This window comes from Nannobrachium achirus (assembly GCF_963921795.1).
Source record: "Nannobrachium achirus genome assembly, chromosome: 6".
In the NCBI taxonomy this organism is placed as follows: Eukaryota; Metazoa; Chordata; class Actinopteri; order Myctophiformes; family Myctophidae; genus Nannobrachium; species Nannobrachium achirus.
The window spans coordinates 40,469,765-40,487,154 of record NC_137815.1 but is presented as its reverse complement, the minus strand read 5'-3'; the positions used below and the strand labels follow the sequence as shown (position 1 = coordinate 40,487,154).

The 17,390-nt window shown below is 42.2% G+C and overlaps 1 protein-coding gene across 9 annotated transcripts in view; it reads left to right on the top strand.

Annotated features, from left to right (window-relative positions):
• r3hdm2 (R3H domain containing 2) overlaps positions 1 to 14,424 on the top strand; it is a 99,775-nt gene extending 85,351 nt beyond the window's left edge. For 6 of the 9 annotated variants that reach the window (XM_080729126.1, XM_080729128.1, XM_080729124.1 and 3 more), the window contains 8 exons: positions 346 to 503; positions 1,749 to 1,891; positions 5,955 to 6,055; positions 6,784 to 6,953; positions 7,546 to 7,690; positions 10,462 to 10,556; positions 11,404 to 11,488; positions 11,995 to 14,424. In XM_080729126.1, coding sequence (XP_080585252.1) covers positions 346 to 503; positions 1,749 to 1,891; positions 5,955 to 6,055; positions 6,784 to 6,953; positions 7,546 to 7,690; positions 10,462 to 10,556; positions 11,404 to 11,488; positions 11,995 to 12,362 — 1,265 coding nt within the window. In that variant the 3' untranslated portion in view covers positions 12,363 to 14,424. The remainder of the gene's footprint in view (positions 1 to 345; positions 504 to 1,748; positions 1,892 to 5,954; positions 6,056 to 6,783; positions 6,954 to 7,545; positions 7,691 to 10,461; positions 10,557 to 11,403; positions 11,489 to 11,994) is intronic. The other 3 variants (XM_080729125.1, XM_080729130.1, XM_080729123.1) reach the window with 1 other exon arrangement.
• The last annotated feature ends 2,966 nt before the right edge of the window (positions 14,425 to 17,390 follow it).

The window sequence follows — 17,390 nt, the reverse complement described above, 5'->3', positions numbered from 1 at the left end:
ATTTAAAACCTGTCTTCCACGTTGGCTGGAAATGCTACAGATTAGGCATGATGATTAAGCCTGTTGAGACTGCCCAGACTCGTCTGCACTTATCCGAAAACAATGCCTTTCGTGGACTGATCAGCCATGGCTATATCCTTTAACCACTTTCAACCTGGTGTCCCTATTTGTGGCATGTCATCATACATGGGCAAACATTTTCATAAACTGTCAACATTGTCAAATTGCTCAAAAACTGTGAAAATAGCCAATGTTGCGTTCATACCTACAGCCCCATTATGGAAAACCTCCACAATACTGTGCATGTCTGAAAGTGACTTATCTCTCTGTGTGATCTCCCCACAGGTCTGCAGACCATCATGCCCAGCCAGCAGCCTAGCTACCAGGGCATGATGGGGGTGCAGCAGCCTCAGAACCCTGGTCTGCTTAACTCCCAGAGAGCAGGCATGGGAGGGCAGATGCAAAACATGATGGTCCAATACCCACAGATGCCCTCATATCAGGTACAGCACGGGTTTACCGCAACCGTCTCTTTATGCGCCCGATGTAAAAGCACCCACACGGGCAGTTGAGGCGATACACAACATAAGTGGAGTTACAATTGATGAACTGTTAAGTCTCCATGGTCTGAGATCTTTACATTATTTTTTGTTGTATTACATTAGAGATTAGAGCAATGTTTACAGGTGGTTTTCAGAAATGTATAGATTCCTCTTGGAGGAGGATGAAAAACCTTATTTAACTCATTGACTGGACCAGCCGAGCAACCCGAAAATGTTGCTATGTCTTTGACTGCCTGGCTTCTCTTACCTTTTAACGTGGGCGCTAGAGTTTCCATCGTGCGCGATCGGACACGGACTATGCATCGTGCGTCTGTGGCTATTTCATCAACTTCAAAAATTCGTTGACATTTTTTAAATTCGTCCAGCCGTTGCATTTTTGTAAGCCGTGTTGTATACACACAAAGCTACCGGGCGGAATAGAGTATGGACCATCCTGCTTCCGGTTTCGGCCAGATGTTAATGGGTCCGTCTCCATAATGGGTCCGTGTTGAAACCGATCGCGGAGGATTAGTTCCGGTCTATTTTAGTTTCTCTGCAATAAAATATATATTTTTTAATTAAAGCTTATTAAATCCTTGGGTTCCTCGGGCCTGGCGGAGAAGCACTACAAAGGTTTTTTTTTTCTTCTTTTTTTTTGCAGAGATTGTGTTTCACTTCTGAGGAGGATGTCCACGTTCGATCTAATGATTTGTTTGATCTATGAGAACTGTTTACTGTAACAAATTTGACCTGTGGTGGAAGAAGTACCGGGTACTAAAAAGTTAACAGCACCAATACTGCAATATAGAATTACAAGTAAAAGTCTGGAATTCACAATGTACTTAAGTAAAAAAGTATTGGTATCAAAATGTAAAAGTACAAAATGTTTGAAAATATCAGATCTACAAGCTCACAGCCGAGACAATCCGAGATGTAGTGGAGTAATAATAATAATAATACATCAGACTTACAAAGACGCTTTACAAAACAAATAAAAAATAATCTAATAAACAACATTATTTAGGAGTAGAAGTAAAAGTATTGGAAATTGGAAATGCCTCCAAATTGTACATAAGTACAGCACTCGAGTAAATGTGCCTAGTTACATTACACCACTAATTAGAGACATACACCGGAAGTGTCTTTGTTCCGTCAGTGTGATGGTTGTAAAGCAGCTGTATGTATGTGGGGTGTTGTTGTGTCCAGCAGGTGCAAGTGAGCAACGAGTCCCAGCAGGTGGTGCAGCAGCAGTACCAGCAGCAGGTGATGGTACCGGTCAGCCAGTCTGTCCAGGGGCCCATGCCTGTCTACTACAGCGTCATCACCCCCACACAACAGAGCAGCACAAGGTAGCATACTGGTGTCCAGATATACAAGCTCACAGCGCGACACCGAGTGCCACGCTGCAAGCTTGTAGATCTGCTATTTTTGAAAAAGTCGTGAAAATGTGTGCAAATCTTTGAATATATGTATTTTCAAAGCGAACGTTTGTAACTCAAATTTTGCTTCTGGGCGGTCCCTGGAACTAAATATTTTGAGATGGGGGTCCGTGGCCAAATAAATATAATTTTGGGGGTCCTTCACATGAAAAGGTTTGAGAACCACTGACATAGTAGTCTCTCAAGAACAGACTGACTGAGGTCCATTTAAGTGAAAAGGACCTTTTCTTTGACGATGGCTAGCCAGATTGCTCACATAGAAATATAGGTTTTTCAAAAAACCTTAGAAGGATTCAAAAGACACTTATAGAATTGGGTCAAAATTCAAATTTTCACGATTATTCAAAAATAGCAGATCTACAAGCTCGCAGCGTGGCACTCGATGCCGCACTGTGAGCTTGTATATCTGCTATTTTTCAATAGTTAAAGCATAAAATAATGATACACTGTCCAGTGGAGTGTAGATATCGTTGACTAAAACTATGACGAAAAATGTTTGTCGTCCACCTTTTTTCATTGACGAAAACGAAATAAAAACGAAACAAATTTTAAAACTACGCTGTGATGACTAAAACTAAGACTAAATTTAGTGACAATTTCGTCAACAAATCAAAACTAGACTAAAATGTTAGGGAGGGACTAGTGGATAAGAGGTCCAGTAGAACTAAAAGACAAGTCGTTTTATGTTTGCTTGGTGTTGCGCTCTGAAAATAGACAATCTACAAGCTCACAATGCGTTGCAGATCGGCTATTTTCAGCATGCAACCAAGTGTAAAATCACCATCAAGGTCCACCAAAATACATTTTCGTGGACAAAATCAAATGTAGATTTAGTCGACTAAAATCTTATGATTTTTAGTCGACTAAAACTAAAACATTTCAGATGACTAAAACTAAATTCCATTTTATTCAAAAGACTATAACTAAAACTAAATCCAAAATTTGCTGCCAAAATCAACACTAGTCCAGTGGAGACCTTGTATGTCCAAAACCTTTCGTGTATCGGATAAAAGAAGGCTCATTACTTACTTGGTTGAACGACCATGTGGCTCAACGCAAATGACGTGTGTTCAGTTGATCAATCAAATATTGATAATCGTGGGCCTGATCTAACCTGAGGCTGCATGTCAGCCTCTCACTCTTTCCCGCCTTTAATGTTTTTTTCCCCCCCTCGCTGTCACTACAAAAATGCCAATGAAAATAATGACAATAAATTAATCATTGTATTTTTGGTCATGAGACACGGTTTTGCAACAAATTGTAAATTTGCCTCAAGGCTCCTTTTGGAATGGAAATGAAATCCAGAATACACAGTGTTTTATAATCTACACAGAACCACAATGTTATGAAAAGCAGGGATGTTATGATCCTACTACTACATGTAATATTATCTGATGACACTGTGGGAGTCCTGATCCCACATTTGTATACGGTTACTTCACAAATTTGCACACTTTAATTGATGTGTTCTGTCTGTTTTTTATCTGTGCTGCAACACCACAATGAATTCCTGTGTGTCCTTGTGATGCATTTGGCAATAAAGTGTTTCTGATTCTGATTCTGTTAAGGCAGGGGTCTTCAACAGGGGGTCCAGGACCCCTAGGGGGTCCTCAGAGTTACTACAGGGGGTCCTCCAAATCTTTGTTTCTCCTTTTTTTTATATTAACCATTTGAACAGTGGTGTCCTTATTGTGAGAACTTTAGCCAAAAATAGCCGATCTACAAGCTCGAGGCGTTGTGAGCTTGTAGATCAGCTATTTTTGGCAAAGAGCTTAATGTAGAGGAGAAAAAGATCAGACTAAGTACAGAGTGAAAAGTCAAGTTTATTAAGTATTGATGGTTCTAGTGGTTAAATATCTCAAAACACAAATTGACATGAATCCAAAATACACTGATGATTGTGCTGTCAAACAATGATACTATACGGAATCTATGATAAGGTTGTGGGGGTCCCTGCTTCATCTCTCTCTCAACTAAGGGGTCCTTGGCCTGAAAACGTTGAAGACCCCTGTGTTTAAGGAATAGTTTAGTGGTCTAGCTCATTCCTATTGTTTCCAGTAGCATTGCTACAAACTGCTGTCATGCTATCAGTGGGCATTTTCTCAATATCCATAGTGCTGTTTTTTTTGTTTTTTTTAAAAGAATGTTTATTACATTTTTAAACATTCAATATATAAACAACAAAAACACTGTACAAAAAAATAAGATGACAAACTGGAACAACAACAACAACAAAACAAAACCTGTTTTCAGCCTATTGTACTAGCCTACTCACGGACCCACGCAGCGCTTCTTCTACTTTTATTACAAAACAAAAATGTATTGACCTTTTTCGGTCAATACATGATGAGCGAAGCAATCAGTCCCCAGCCCCCCCCCCCCCATGACCCCCTCAGCATTGAGAGGCCAGGTACCCAATCCAGATCGGAACAAAATTCACTGAGCACAGTTCAGCATCAGTCCAGAAACAGCAAGACAAATAAAACACTGACAGATAGAGGTCAGTGTCGACAGGGGAACCCTTTAAGCACAGCGGCAGACAACGCGGGCCCAATGAATCTTAAGTAAGGGTCCCAGATTTTATAAAAGGCGTCTATCTTGGAGTGTAACATACATGTGTTGTATTCACAAGGAATACAATCCATTATTATATTGTGCCATGATTTTTTGGAAGGAGCAACATCCTTGATCTAGAACAGGAGAATATTCTTCCTTCCTGGCAGCAAACGTTAACACTTTGAACAGCCTCTTATGATTGGCATGAACAATATGACCATCTGGGAGACCAAGTATAAGACACAAGGGGTTTGGTTCTATAGGGACACCGAAAATGGTTGACAGTTCTGTTACGACATCAGACCAATAGTTCTGGAGCTTCACACAGGACCAGAGACAATGAACGTAATTACCGGTTTCTGTTTTGCATTTGAGGCACACTGGGAACTATCCATAGTGCTGGTTAGGAAAACATTTTCAACTATTTTAACTATTCCTTTAAAGTTAGTCAACCAAAAACGTAATTTTAAAATCTGGTATGCTGTTTATGCAATTAGTCAAGGGATATTAGAAAAAAAGGAAAAAACTTTGAATAAATTCCTAACCAATACATTTCTTCACCAATGTGTTTGTAAAGGTGTCTAGAAACCCATCTCACAAAGATTGAAATTCAGTTCCCCTCGAGCGGAATCTGTGACAGCTGCTGAAAGTTGGGGTACCATTAACTTTACTATACAGGAAAAATAATACATAAAGAAATAATTGCTTTAATTAGCATGTGAGGGGTCAAACTAGGGGTTTTTAATGATTCTGAATCCATGGCAAGCATTTGTTTTGCACGAAAAACACTCCTTGGGCTAAAAACGTCCCCAAAAATATGCAAAGAATCTGAACTTGTTTGGCTAGCTTAATATAGCCAGGCCTACATATATATCAATATCAATCAATTAAAATGAGCTTTGACCACTCCCTGATCTTGAAGATCAGATCGGGACTTCCCCAATGAAAAGCTATGTGCTTTGCATAAATCTTTTATGGATTATTCTTATAATCTTATAATCTAATTCTTATATTCTTATCTTTCTAAATCGGCTCTAGACATTTTACCTTTTTTTTCTTTTCTTTTTCTTTTTTTATCTTCCTGCATTTGTTTTTCTCCCAAGCGCATCCTCAGTAATCTTGCTAACCTGCCCGCTAAAGCAAAACGTAAACTGAATAAAATAATTGAAGCTCAGTGGTGCATAGCCGTGTATGAATGTAATATGCCTACAGATCACTGACAAACACTAAACCTTTTGTGTGTGTTTCCCTTTTCTCTCTTGTGTGTGTGTGTGTGTGTGTGTGTGTGTGTGTGTGTAATTCCTCTGTTTATCTGTTTGTCCTTCCTGTTCACACTCTCTGCGTTGCACATACATCTGTTTTCGTGCGTCTCTGCATCATGTCTTTTCCCATCCACGTGTGTGTGTTTGTCTGCCAGTCCATCAGTGGGTTACCTGCAGCCCCCCAGCTCTGAGCAGTACCAGATCACCCAGTCCCCGTCCCCCTGCAACCCTCAGCAGATGCAGCAGCAATATTCAGGTATGTGGTCGACGTGCCCAGAGGCGGTTTAGGAGATAAGCCTTGGAACGATGTTTGCTGCCCAGTGCCCACTGTGGCAATTGGTTATTGGGGAAAAGGTCAGACAGAGGTCCACAGAGTTCACATGGTCCATGTTCCATGTTGTTAGTAAAGGATTAATGTTTAAAGAACATCTGGAACCCAAACGTGACGCTGGGCTTTTATGTGAGATTGATCTTTGGACAGCCAAATAAAGCACGGATCATGCCACTATTTCAACCTCACCTTGGTTTGGCTTTGTGTATTCATGTGGACAAAACAGATTGCAATTCAATTCAATTCAAAGGAGCTTTATTGGCATGAGAAAACATACGTTTACATTTCCAAAGCAAGTATCACAAATACAATAAAAACAGTTGAAAATGGGGAACATACAGTTGGAGGGGGTACAGCATTGTGTAAAAAGAGCTATGTCGCATTGTGACATTTTATATACAGGGTACAAATAGCATTATTTCCCTCAAAATGCATTTAAAGGTATCAGCTCTGTTTCATACTGTATGTGCAGTAGGTCTAGATGTCAATCCATGGTTTGTAGTCCTTAGGGTGGTTGTGTTTCTAGCCTTCTTTTGTCGCAACAGTTCACAAATCTTCCTGCTGTGTTCGCGCATTGTTGTATTTCTCCCAGTAGGTATGGGAGTTTTTCACACAGATTGCACAAATGCACACTGACATTTTGTGTCTCTCAGGAGTGCCGCCCCCTGGTGCTGGGGTGATGGTCATGCAGCTCAGCGTCCCTAATGGGCCACAACCTTCCCAGAACCCTCCCTTGGTCCAGTGGAATCCCTGCAAGTACTACAGCATAGAGCAGAGGCCCAGCAAGCCTGGGGAGCTCTACAAGACTGACAACACACCACAGGTACACGCGCACACACACACACACAAGTCTCAAGAGATAACCTTGATAGCAGCAATCCACTTATAGACCCATCTTCAGACCACTTCACACGAGAGGGAGATATTGAAAATATCCATCTCCGAAACACTCCCGCCAGCTGGTCCGCACATGCTTTGAACGCAGGATGTTGGACCAAAACAAGCGTTCTGAAACCAATGTTAATGTTTTTGTCCAGAGAAAAACATGCTTGGTGTGCCGTCACCCACTGATATAAGCATACATTTAGGTCAGGGGTCTTCAACGTTTTCAGGCCAAGGACCCCTTAGCTGAGAGGGAGATACAGCAGGGACTCCCACCACGTATAAAGTTCTCCTCGGAATAGGGATGTGAGGGTTCAAGTTCAAATTTAAAACAATTATCCTGTCACACAAAAGATTTGGCGGACCCCCTGTATTAACTCTGAGGACCCCCAAGGGGTCCCGGACCCCCTGTTGAAGACCCCTGATTTAGGCCCCCTTGCTCTCTGTCCTCTTCTATGTATTTCTCACCCTCTACCATCCCTCTCCTCTCCTCTCCTCTCCTGTCCTGTCCTGTCCTGACCTGGGGCGTCCAGGCCAGTACTCAGCTGAGCAGTCCTCTGGCCTCCCCCAACCAGTCACCCACTCCGTCTCCCTCTGGGAATGTCAACAGTGTCTGTCCAGGCCTGGGACCCCTGCCTCTCCTCTCCCAGTTTCCCCGTCCCGGAGGGCCAGCGCAAGGTACAGTACACAGATGCACACCTACTACTGTACAGTAGAACAGGGGTTCCCATACTTTTTTGTCTCAGGGCACCCCATAAATATTTTTTTAATCCGAGGCACCCCTACATTATAATTTTCACTCCCAGCACCTTATATTTATAGCATATCGTCGTTGTCGGGTGGAAACCTTGTATGTCCTAAACGGTTCGTTTTGTATTTATCATCTATAAAATGTACTAAACTAGTGAAAACAGCAGATCTACAAGCACACAACGCCTCGCATCGCGAGGCGTTGTGTGCTTGTAGATCGTCTGTTTTCATTAGTTTTGTGCGACAGTCTTGTATGATGAAGCAGGGCAAAAGAGCCGTTGTGTGCTTGTAGATCGGCTGTTTTCACTAGTTTTGTGCGACAGTCTTGTATGATGAAGCAGGGCAAAAGACGTACACATTTGAAACATGACGATATCTTAGTGATTATGTTGCGAGGAAAACATTGAGATAATAGCCATTTTGGTTAGAACTGACAGAAAATAACTTTGTACTTCAAGTTTAAAATGATACTAAATATTTTTTCAAGTGTCCAAATAAATTCCAAATATTATCAAATTATCTCGCGGCAACCCTGGACTGCCGTCGCGGCACCCCAGGGTGCCCCGTCACCCACTTTGAAAACCCCTGCAGTAGAAAACGGGATGCCAGACGGGCATTTGCCGATGTCCAGTCCATACTGTATATGGACATATCCAGAAGCCCGTCGCTTCGCACCGCATTGGGAGCTTGTAGATCGGTTATTTTCACTACTTCTTAAACATTTGTTTTCTAATTTAGGGAATTTCTTAGATTTTTCTTTTGTTTTTTAATGAAATTCCTTAGGAAAATCAATGCATTTCTTTTTCTAATTCACAGATTTATTTTTATTTTTATAATAATTCAAAACAAAAGTAAGGGACCCATAAAAATGGGTCCGTGACCCACAAATGGGTCCCGACCCATGGGACCCAGTGTACTGGACAACAGACATGGATAAAATACTACATACATATGTAAACCAGCAGTATCGACTATGGTCAGAAGTCTTTTAACCCTTGCTCTTTCACGCTCTTCCACCGGGAAGCTCTTTACTCTCTCTGTTGGCTCGTTACCCATGTTGGTGTTGGCCACCAACCAAAGGGTTTTGTCCATCTCCACCTCCACATGACTGGCACCTTTCCACTCGCTCTCCTCACAGCTGCATCGGCTCGACCGTGGCGTAACCTCTCACCTAGAACACTCCCGCTCAGAGTGATGTCATGACTACAACCACGCGTAAACAGATACTTGCCTCTTCATTACACCACAAAACCATAGGTATTCTTCATTCACACTTGTTGCCAGGATTAAAATCGACTAATGTCTTCAATCGCCACCATTTTCTTACCTTTTAATGTGCATGTTGGTGCACGGGTCATGCACAGATAATGCACAGATCATGCACTACACGTGTGCATGCCGTTCACAGCTTTCAAACAAAATAAATCCGCTTGGAAATCCGTTCAGGCATTCAAAAACAAACATGGCTGCCATGTTTTAAAAGCTAGAGCTGTTCTGGGAGTCAAACATGCCGAAACCGGAAGTAGGGTGAGCAAAAACAAGGTTGTTAACAAAACATAAAAGTCTTTATCATGGTCCTGCCATGGCAGTTTTTTTCCTCTTGTGTTCTGAGGGTTTTTCAGTTGCAATGGAAAAAGAATTGCCTGCGGGTGTTGCTGTTGAGGGATTTTGCCTGTCAATCATCGCCTCCGCCTCTCATTACATAAAGCTATATAACCTCTCCATAATCGGCAATAGTCAGTGGTGTTTTCCCCACACTCCCGCGCCCCCACCGTTGCGCTCAGGTTCACCGGGAAAACCGCGGTCGCGGGAGGGCTGGGAGGAGAAGGGGCGGCATTCAAAGATTTTCTCAAATAGACGATCCTGCAAGCTCACAACACATGTCGTGACTATGACGACATGCCAAAAAATACGGATGTCAGGGTGAAAGTGATCAAAAAAGTATTTTTCATTTTGTAAATGACTGAGCGCTGAGCCTTATTTACAGGCACTGCCCCTGGCCCACAGGTTTAGAACCACTGAACCATCATCCTTCAGACTGCCATGTTTTATCTTATTGCTGTGTGTTCTCATTGCTGGTGTGCTGTTATAACTTTTTGAATGGGTTCCAGATATGTTCTGCTGAGACAATTGTACTGTATGTAAAACTGACAACAGGGTTCCCACGGTCATGAAATTCCTGGAAATATTTTGAAATTAGAAAAATATTTTTCCAGTCCTGGAAAAGTTTTGGAATTGATCAAGGGTCCTGGAAGGTCCTGGAAAAAATAGCTATGCATTGTCTTTGGTTATTGATTTTGTTAATACCTCTGAAATGACAAATTAAACATTGGCCAAATTGTCAAATATTAGAGGCAGAAATTGGGAAAATAGCCGCTCTACATGCTCACAACGCCTCGCAATAGAAAAGTGTTATACAAAATTCCTCAACTCTTGGTGCTCGTCAGGGTGCCTGGTCCCCAGTTAAAATATGATTATTTCGGGGGTCACAGCCTGAAAAGGTTGAGAACCACTGGCATACGCTACCTGTCTTTGGGCATTGCGAGTAAGCGACTGGAAAAGTTTTGGAAATTAATTGGTAAAGATGTGTGGGAACCCTGGTTATAACTTTTTGAATGGGTTCCAGATATGTTCTGCTGAGACAATTGTACTGTATGTAAAACTGACAAGCTTCCATTTTTGAACGTACGTGTGTTTAGGTGACGGGCGCTACTCTCTATTGGGCCAGCCTATCCAGTACAGCCTGTGTCCTCCTCCCCTCATGCACAGCCAGTCCTCCTACAGCTCGCATCAGGTCAGTACTGGTGGCCGTATAACCAGTTAAACCAGTGGTTATTTATACAGCATCTGAGCTACGGACCACCATTTGACGAGACTTAGCCTCTCAGACCCAAAACTTGGTGTTGTTGGTACCATAGGAGAGATAACATGCAAACGTTGACCAAAATATAAAATGTCCTACATTCTCTAATTGTGTAGACCTCTTGTAAATTAAGTAATGCAGATGTTTAACAACAGTCTTGAGAGTGTAAAATTAAACCATTTGGTTTCATTTTTCACTCAAGAGTTAAAGATGTATAAGGGTCCATCCATTTGGTTACCAACCCCATCATTTAGCTGGGGACCACCTGGAACCCCCTCAAGGACCACTGGTTGAAAACCACAGACAGATTGACCATGGTCCCTCAGGGCTCTACACTAGTGTCTTTTTTGTTTTGTTTTTATTTTCTGCTAAAGTTTGCTGCTTGTTGTATGATGAAGTATTTCATTGGTTAACCGCTTAAACCCTATAGCCTATACAGGTACTTCATTGATTGACTATTCATTAATTCATGTTTTAAAGAAGACTTTAGATGGTGTTTATGTGAATTGCACATGATAGTGACTTACTGTAATCAACTGCATTGTTCCCAGCATTCTCACATTCATACTGTTGAGAATCCCTTATTTAATGTATGTGGGCTAACATAAAGAATTCTACAACCTACCTGACTTCTCTTGTGCCCTCTACTGTATGTACACGATATATCCAGTCAGCACCCAGAGGTCTCTATCGAGTGTCTATACTCCCATCTGCTGTCCCATGGTGTTATTACACTCTTTATCAACAGCTAGATAACTCTTGCTGTGTTGTGTTCCAGGGCCAAGGAGTTATGAAACATGGGGCGCGAGGGAAGAAACAGCCACTCAAATCTATGTCGACAGACCTGGGTATAACTGATGTTGGTAAGATTGATTGATTGAAGAGTTTATTAGCAGTTTGCAATAGAAAAGAGTACAGTTTCATGACACAAATCACTGGTAGACGGTCAACTAAAAGGAGATCCCAGTAAGCTTTACGGCTTATTTACACAGGAACCACTTTATGTATCTTTATGTAGATGTGACCTAATACCACCTAATCGGCCGGTTTGATTTCCACTCCCTAAACATCGCTAAACATCTCGCTTAGAGTTTTCACTGGCAGATAACTATGGATTGCAATGGCCAAATTTTCTTTTTTAATTTTTTTTAGTTTTAAATATTAACGCCAGGTTAAAAGTGGTTAAACTCGCACAATAAGCATATGAAGTTCATTTGGGAAAAAAAAAGGGGGGGGGGGGTAAAAAAAAGGGGGGGGGGGGTTAAATATTCATTTGTACATATACAGTATTATTAAAAAATATATTTTCAACTGATTTCCCCCCCTCCGTCCATCTCTCCGTCTCTCTCTCTCTCTCTCTCTTTCTCAGTGGTAAGTCGAGTGCTGGAGGTGACGGACCTACCGGAGGGGATCTCGCGCCCCGAGGCAGATAAGCTCTTCAACCAGCTGTCGCTATGCGGTGCCAAGATCCAGTGGCTGAAGGACCCCCAGGGGGGGCGAGGAGGAGGAGGAGCCGGGGCGAGCATGGGCATGGGCATGGGAGGAGGAGGAGGAGGGGCGAAGGGTGACCACCACGACCCGGCTCACCTGTACACAGTGGTGGCGGTGTTCCCCAGCACCATGGCTGCACAGAGTGCTTCCTTCAAACTCAACAACAGTGGGGCCAGCCTGTTCAAACTGAGGTCCGCCAAAAAGAACTATGACCTGCGCGTGCTGGAGAGGGCCAGCTCCCAGTGAGAGGAGGGGGAGAGGAAAGAGAAAGAGAGACACTCTGTGTGGTGGTGGAGAACTGGCAGGACGAGCTCTCTGTGTCAAAAGGAATCCTGGACGATGATAATGACGTGTCAAATGTACAAAAGAGAGAAAAAAGAAAAAGGGAAGAAGGTGTGAATCACGAGGTGGCTGTTTGTTTGCAAAAATGACAATTTTTTCTTTTTCGTTTGTTCCATTTTATTTTTGGTTTTTGTATTTATATAACTGAAGAGCACACAAGACACGTGAGCATGTGTTTTTCAACTGTTGCCGTGAAATGTGTGCTGCCATTATCACAAAAAAAAAAGAAGAACTAAACGCACATGTGATGCCCTCCGTTCACACTCACAACACTGAGGCCCTCATTTATCAATCTTAACGTGGAAAAAAGCGCAGGTCTGCCCGCAGGAGTCCTCTCATGACGGGGCTCATGTGTGATTTATCAAATGGTCACATCCTGCAAATCACAGCGTGGTTGGATTTTGATAACTTGGCGGCTAGGCTTGTAACGATTCACTCAACTCACGATACGACTTTTTTAAACACAAATATTTTCCAGACAAATTGCTGAAAAACCTTTATTATTTCTGTATTTTCTCTTATCCTCTTTTCAATTCTAGGCTGAAAGGCGTCCTAGCAATTCATTATCAATGGGAGGCGGGCGTTTATTTTGGCCACACAGAGAAGTTTAGGGGCGGCGAGGCGGGCAGGCAGGCGCAGTCCCGTGAAATCACCGTGCTTGTGCTCGTTCGTGCATGCGTACGCGGGCAGCGAGAGCTGGATTGTGTCTCTTTGTGAAATACCGCGCAGCGTTTACTCGCTGAGCGAGTGTGTTTGTGTATCACTGCGGCGCCGCTGATCCTTGCGGGAGCCACTGCGGCAACCGCTGCTCGTCTGTAGGGCCCTTTACTGTATCTGTAAAAATATATATATCCCATCGCGATACATTTTTTATTATTTTGTACAGTATATCGATTTAAATTGTCACCAGTTTTGAGTCGATTTTAATCGACGTCACACGATAAATCATTACGTGCCTAGTGGTGGTTGAAAACAATCTGCATTTTATTATCACGCCCTTAAATATTGTTTCAGAAGCCTCACCCCTCGAGTTTCAACATGAAGAATTGGAATACAGCCATCTTCTCTGACATTTGCCCCACCAATCATCTCTGTGTATAATCCTTTTAGAAGCGATGAGATCCTGTCTCCAGTTGGGTCTGTGATCCACTGGCTGCATTGGAACATCCACTGGCACCCCGTCATCTCAATAATAATATTGCGATATGGTGCAGAACCCCCCACAGGCCCAGAATCATTTTACACTTTCCTGTGCATATTTTGGCACAACCGGCCGAGATGATAGTCAGATGAAATTACCAGGTATTCCATGAGGGAGTTGTCTTTTTCAACTTTAATCGTGGCATACTATGCCTTGATTTGAATATTAATTGCCCCTATTGCTGCTGAGGATAAATGACTCTGGCCCCGCAGTGTGCCCTGGAGAAATATTTGTACGCTGCTGTTTTGCTCCTCTCGCGCCTACACGTACGTACAGTATACTGTAGGTTACCATTGTCGAGAACTGAATGACCGTTAAACCTCTTGTTTTAACGGGTGACTGATTTAAGGATCTGAACTAATGTTGGATTGTTTTTAATTCCTCGATTTTAAATTCTTAGAATTATGTCACCTGTTAATAGCAACTACCTATTTATGTTAGGGATTCAGAGGGTAATGTTGGAGGTAAGTTTTAAGTGAAATAAGTGGCTGCTACATATGTTTAGATGATTATCAAGATTTCCAGACTAGAGTGTGTCACACTGCAAGCATACGATTTGCTTAAAGGGATATTACACTTTCAAAAAACTTTTGGTCATTGTATGGTCTAATCAGGCTTGTATGAACACCCTGAACAGTTTTTAGTTTTCTTCACTCAGTATTTAGATATTTGATGTAAATGTTACCAGCTCCAACACGCCCAGGCCCTCTCCACATACACACCCATTGTAACTTCAAACTCCATTTTAACCATGATAGATTCATCAAAAACACCCATTATTTTTTCTGGTGACTCATAATACCCTCCTAATACGTGAGCAGACCGTGTTTTTTCAATAACTTTTTTCTTTTATTTTTAATAATTCTTTGGGAAAATGGAAAACATTAAATACAATAATATTTTATTGAAAATAAATGAAAAAAGTTATTGAAAAAACACGGTCTGCTCACGTATTAGGAGGGTATTATGAGTCACCAGAAAAAATAATGGGTGTTTTTAATGAATCTATCATGGTTAAAATGGAGTTTGAAGTTACAATGGGTGTGTATGTGGAGAGGGCCTGGGCGTGTTGGAGATGGTAACATTTACATCAAATATCTAAATACTGAATGAAGCAAATTAAAAACTGTTCAGGGTGTTCATACAAGCCTGATTAGACCATACAATGACCAAAAGTTTTTTGAAAGTGTAATATCCCTTTAACACAAGCTGAGTCTCAACGCGAGTTCCGATCGTCAGCTGCGCTCGCATGATAACTGTTGACTCATTGATAAATGCAGAGAATTACGTTCTTGGGGGTGTGCACAAGTTTGATAAATGAGGGCCAAAGACCCGCCATGTAGAAAACGTTCAAACACAGATCACACGCACACACATGCTCACTCACTGGCGCAGGCAACAGGGTGACGTAGCACAGTGGTTCTCAAAGTGGGGTCCGGGGACCCCCAGGTGTCCAGGGGGTCCCCAGCTAAATGAGGTAATATAGCACTCAAAGTCAGTTTCACTATTTTAAACCTACGGTATATATACATTGGCTATTTGAAAACAGCCGATCTACAAGCTTGGATCGGCTATTTTTAAAAGGATCTTGATAATATGGAAAGATTTGGAGTATTTTTGAAACATTTTCACAACACAAATTTTGTATGGGGGTCCCTGGCATAATGTATTTTCAGATGGGGGTCCATGGCCAAATACATATTAATTTGGGGGGTCTTTGACATAAAAAAAAAAAAAAAAGTTTGAGAACCACTGACGTAGCACATACACAACCAACACACTGGACAGTCGACCTCAGTCAAACCTCCCCCTCTACATCCTCTTCATTCCTCCTATTCCTCCTCTCCCCTTTCCTTCTCCTCCTTCTCTCCTTCCTTGCCTCCTCCACTCTCACATCATCCCAGCAGCCTCTTATTAACCACACAAACCCTAACATCCCTATTCTGGGTATGTCATCCTGGACGAACTTTCTGAGAAGATGGGCGCAAACATTCTCCGAAAATAGCTGATCATCTGCAAGTTCGCAACTCTTGCAGATGGGCTATTTTCGGCCAAGACATTTGGTGTACTGGGAGAAAATGAGGGGGGCCAAGGATAGAGCCTTGTGGGACCCCCGGTTAACAAAGTATATAGGGTTTAAGTGGTTAAATTCTCTCGTATTTATAAACTTTCATAGGCACATGTCACGTGCTCCCACTCTTTCTCTTCGCGCTCTGCCTTTCGCTTCCACCCTTTTCTTGGCCATGTCTCATGCTGCTCCGCCCACTTCTCCCTCCGTTCCGCTCACGTTCTCTTCTTGCTCTCTCTCTCTTTCTCTCCTCTCTTTGGCTTTCTGTTTGCCTTACTGCTGTTGTGGGTTTCTGTATTGCGCTGTTTCTTTTTCTCTCTGAAGAGTATTGGTCTTTTTTTGGTTCGATATATTTATATAAGTGATGTAAGGAATAAATGAAATCTATATATTCAGTGATATTTTCTTTTCTTCTCTTCTCTTCTCCCAGTGGATAAGTTTAGGCCTTCCTTCATCCCTGAGCCCCTTTATCCCCTCTTTCAGTCCTTCTTTTCTCCTTCTTTCCTATCTTTTTTTCCATTCCTTAGCCTCCCAGTGCCCCCCTCCCCTGCACCCGCCCTCCTGTCCACCCACCTATCCTGTCCCCTCTGTCCGACCCCCTCCCCTCCCCTACCCCTTTGTGTTTGCGTTTTTTTCGTTGACAGCTGTGCAGAACGTATCAGAAGAAGTAGTTAAAAGTGCACAATGATTGCATATGTCTACTGTAAATTTTATTTAATCTGTTATATTTTTTGTTTGTTTTTAAAAATATAAAAGTCAAGAAAAAAAATCTATCAAAAACATGCCATTGTCTTGTGTCATTCATTATCTGATTTCCTGAAATAGCTTGTGAAAGCCTGTATATATTACACAGCTCTGGCACCCTTTGTGGCAGATTGTTTTGTCTTATACTGTATATCTGATTTAGCTGTTGTAAATCAAACATTTGTGTTATGAAGATTGTACATTGACAAGGGTGGCAATGGTGTTGGCCTGAGCTGTATACTGTGTGCGCGCGCATCACGCTACAAGTGTTATTGATTTCATGGGCTATTTCAGGAAATGCACGTTTATGGCATATTGTAGGCCTACTTTGCAACAAGGTGACATATATTGGAGTTGGTTTAAATTGTCAACCCTGTTTACTGCTGGGGTGAAATCAGAATGGCATTGGCTGTATGATTTCACACGCATCACTCTTAACTTGGAGTCATAGGCTTTGCAGTCGTGCATGAGATTTGATGCCACTATTCAGACAGGCTGGCATTCTGGCATCTTAATTTAAGAACTTTGGGGAATATTATTGTGGATTGGTTGATTTGTCTCGAGTCATTTACACACAGTAGTTTGTTATAAGTGTGTGTGTGTGTGTGTGTGTGTGTGTGTGTGTGTGTGTGTGTGTGTGTGTGTGTGTGTGTGTGTGTGTGTGTGTGTGTGTGTGTGTGTGTGTGTGTGTGTGTGTGTGTGTGTGTGTGTGTGTGTGTGTGTGTGTGTGTGTGTGTGTGTGTGTGTGTGTGTGTGTGTGCTCTGTTCCAGTTTTGCATTTTATTACAGTATTTGTACAGTATAATTGTTAATCTTTATTTACAGTCAGTTCACAAAGGGCTGCACTAATGTAAGTAAAGTGCTCTAATTTGTACCACTCTGCTGGGGGGCTTGACTGCTTTCAAAGTGCTCAGCTGTC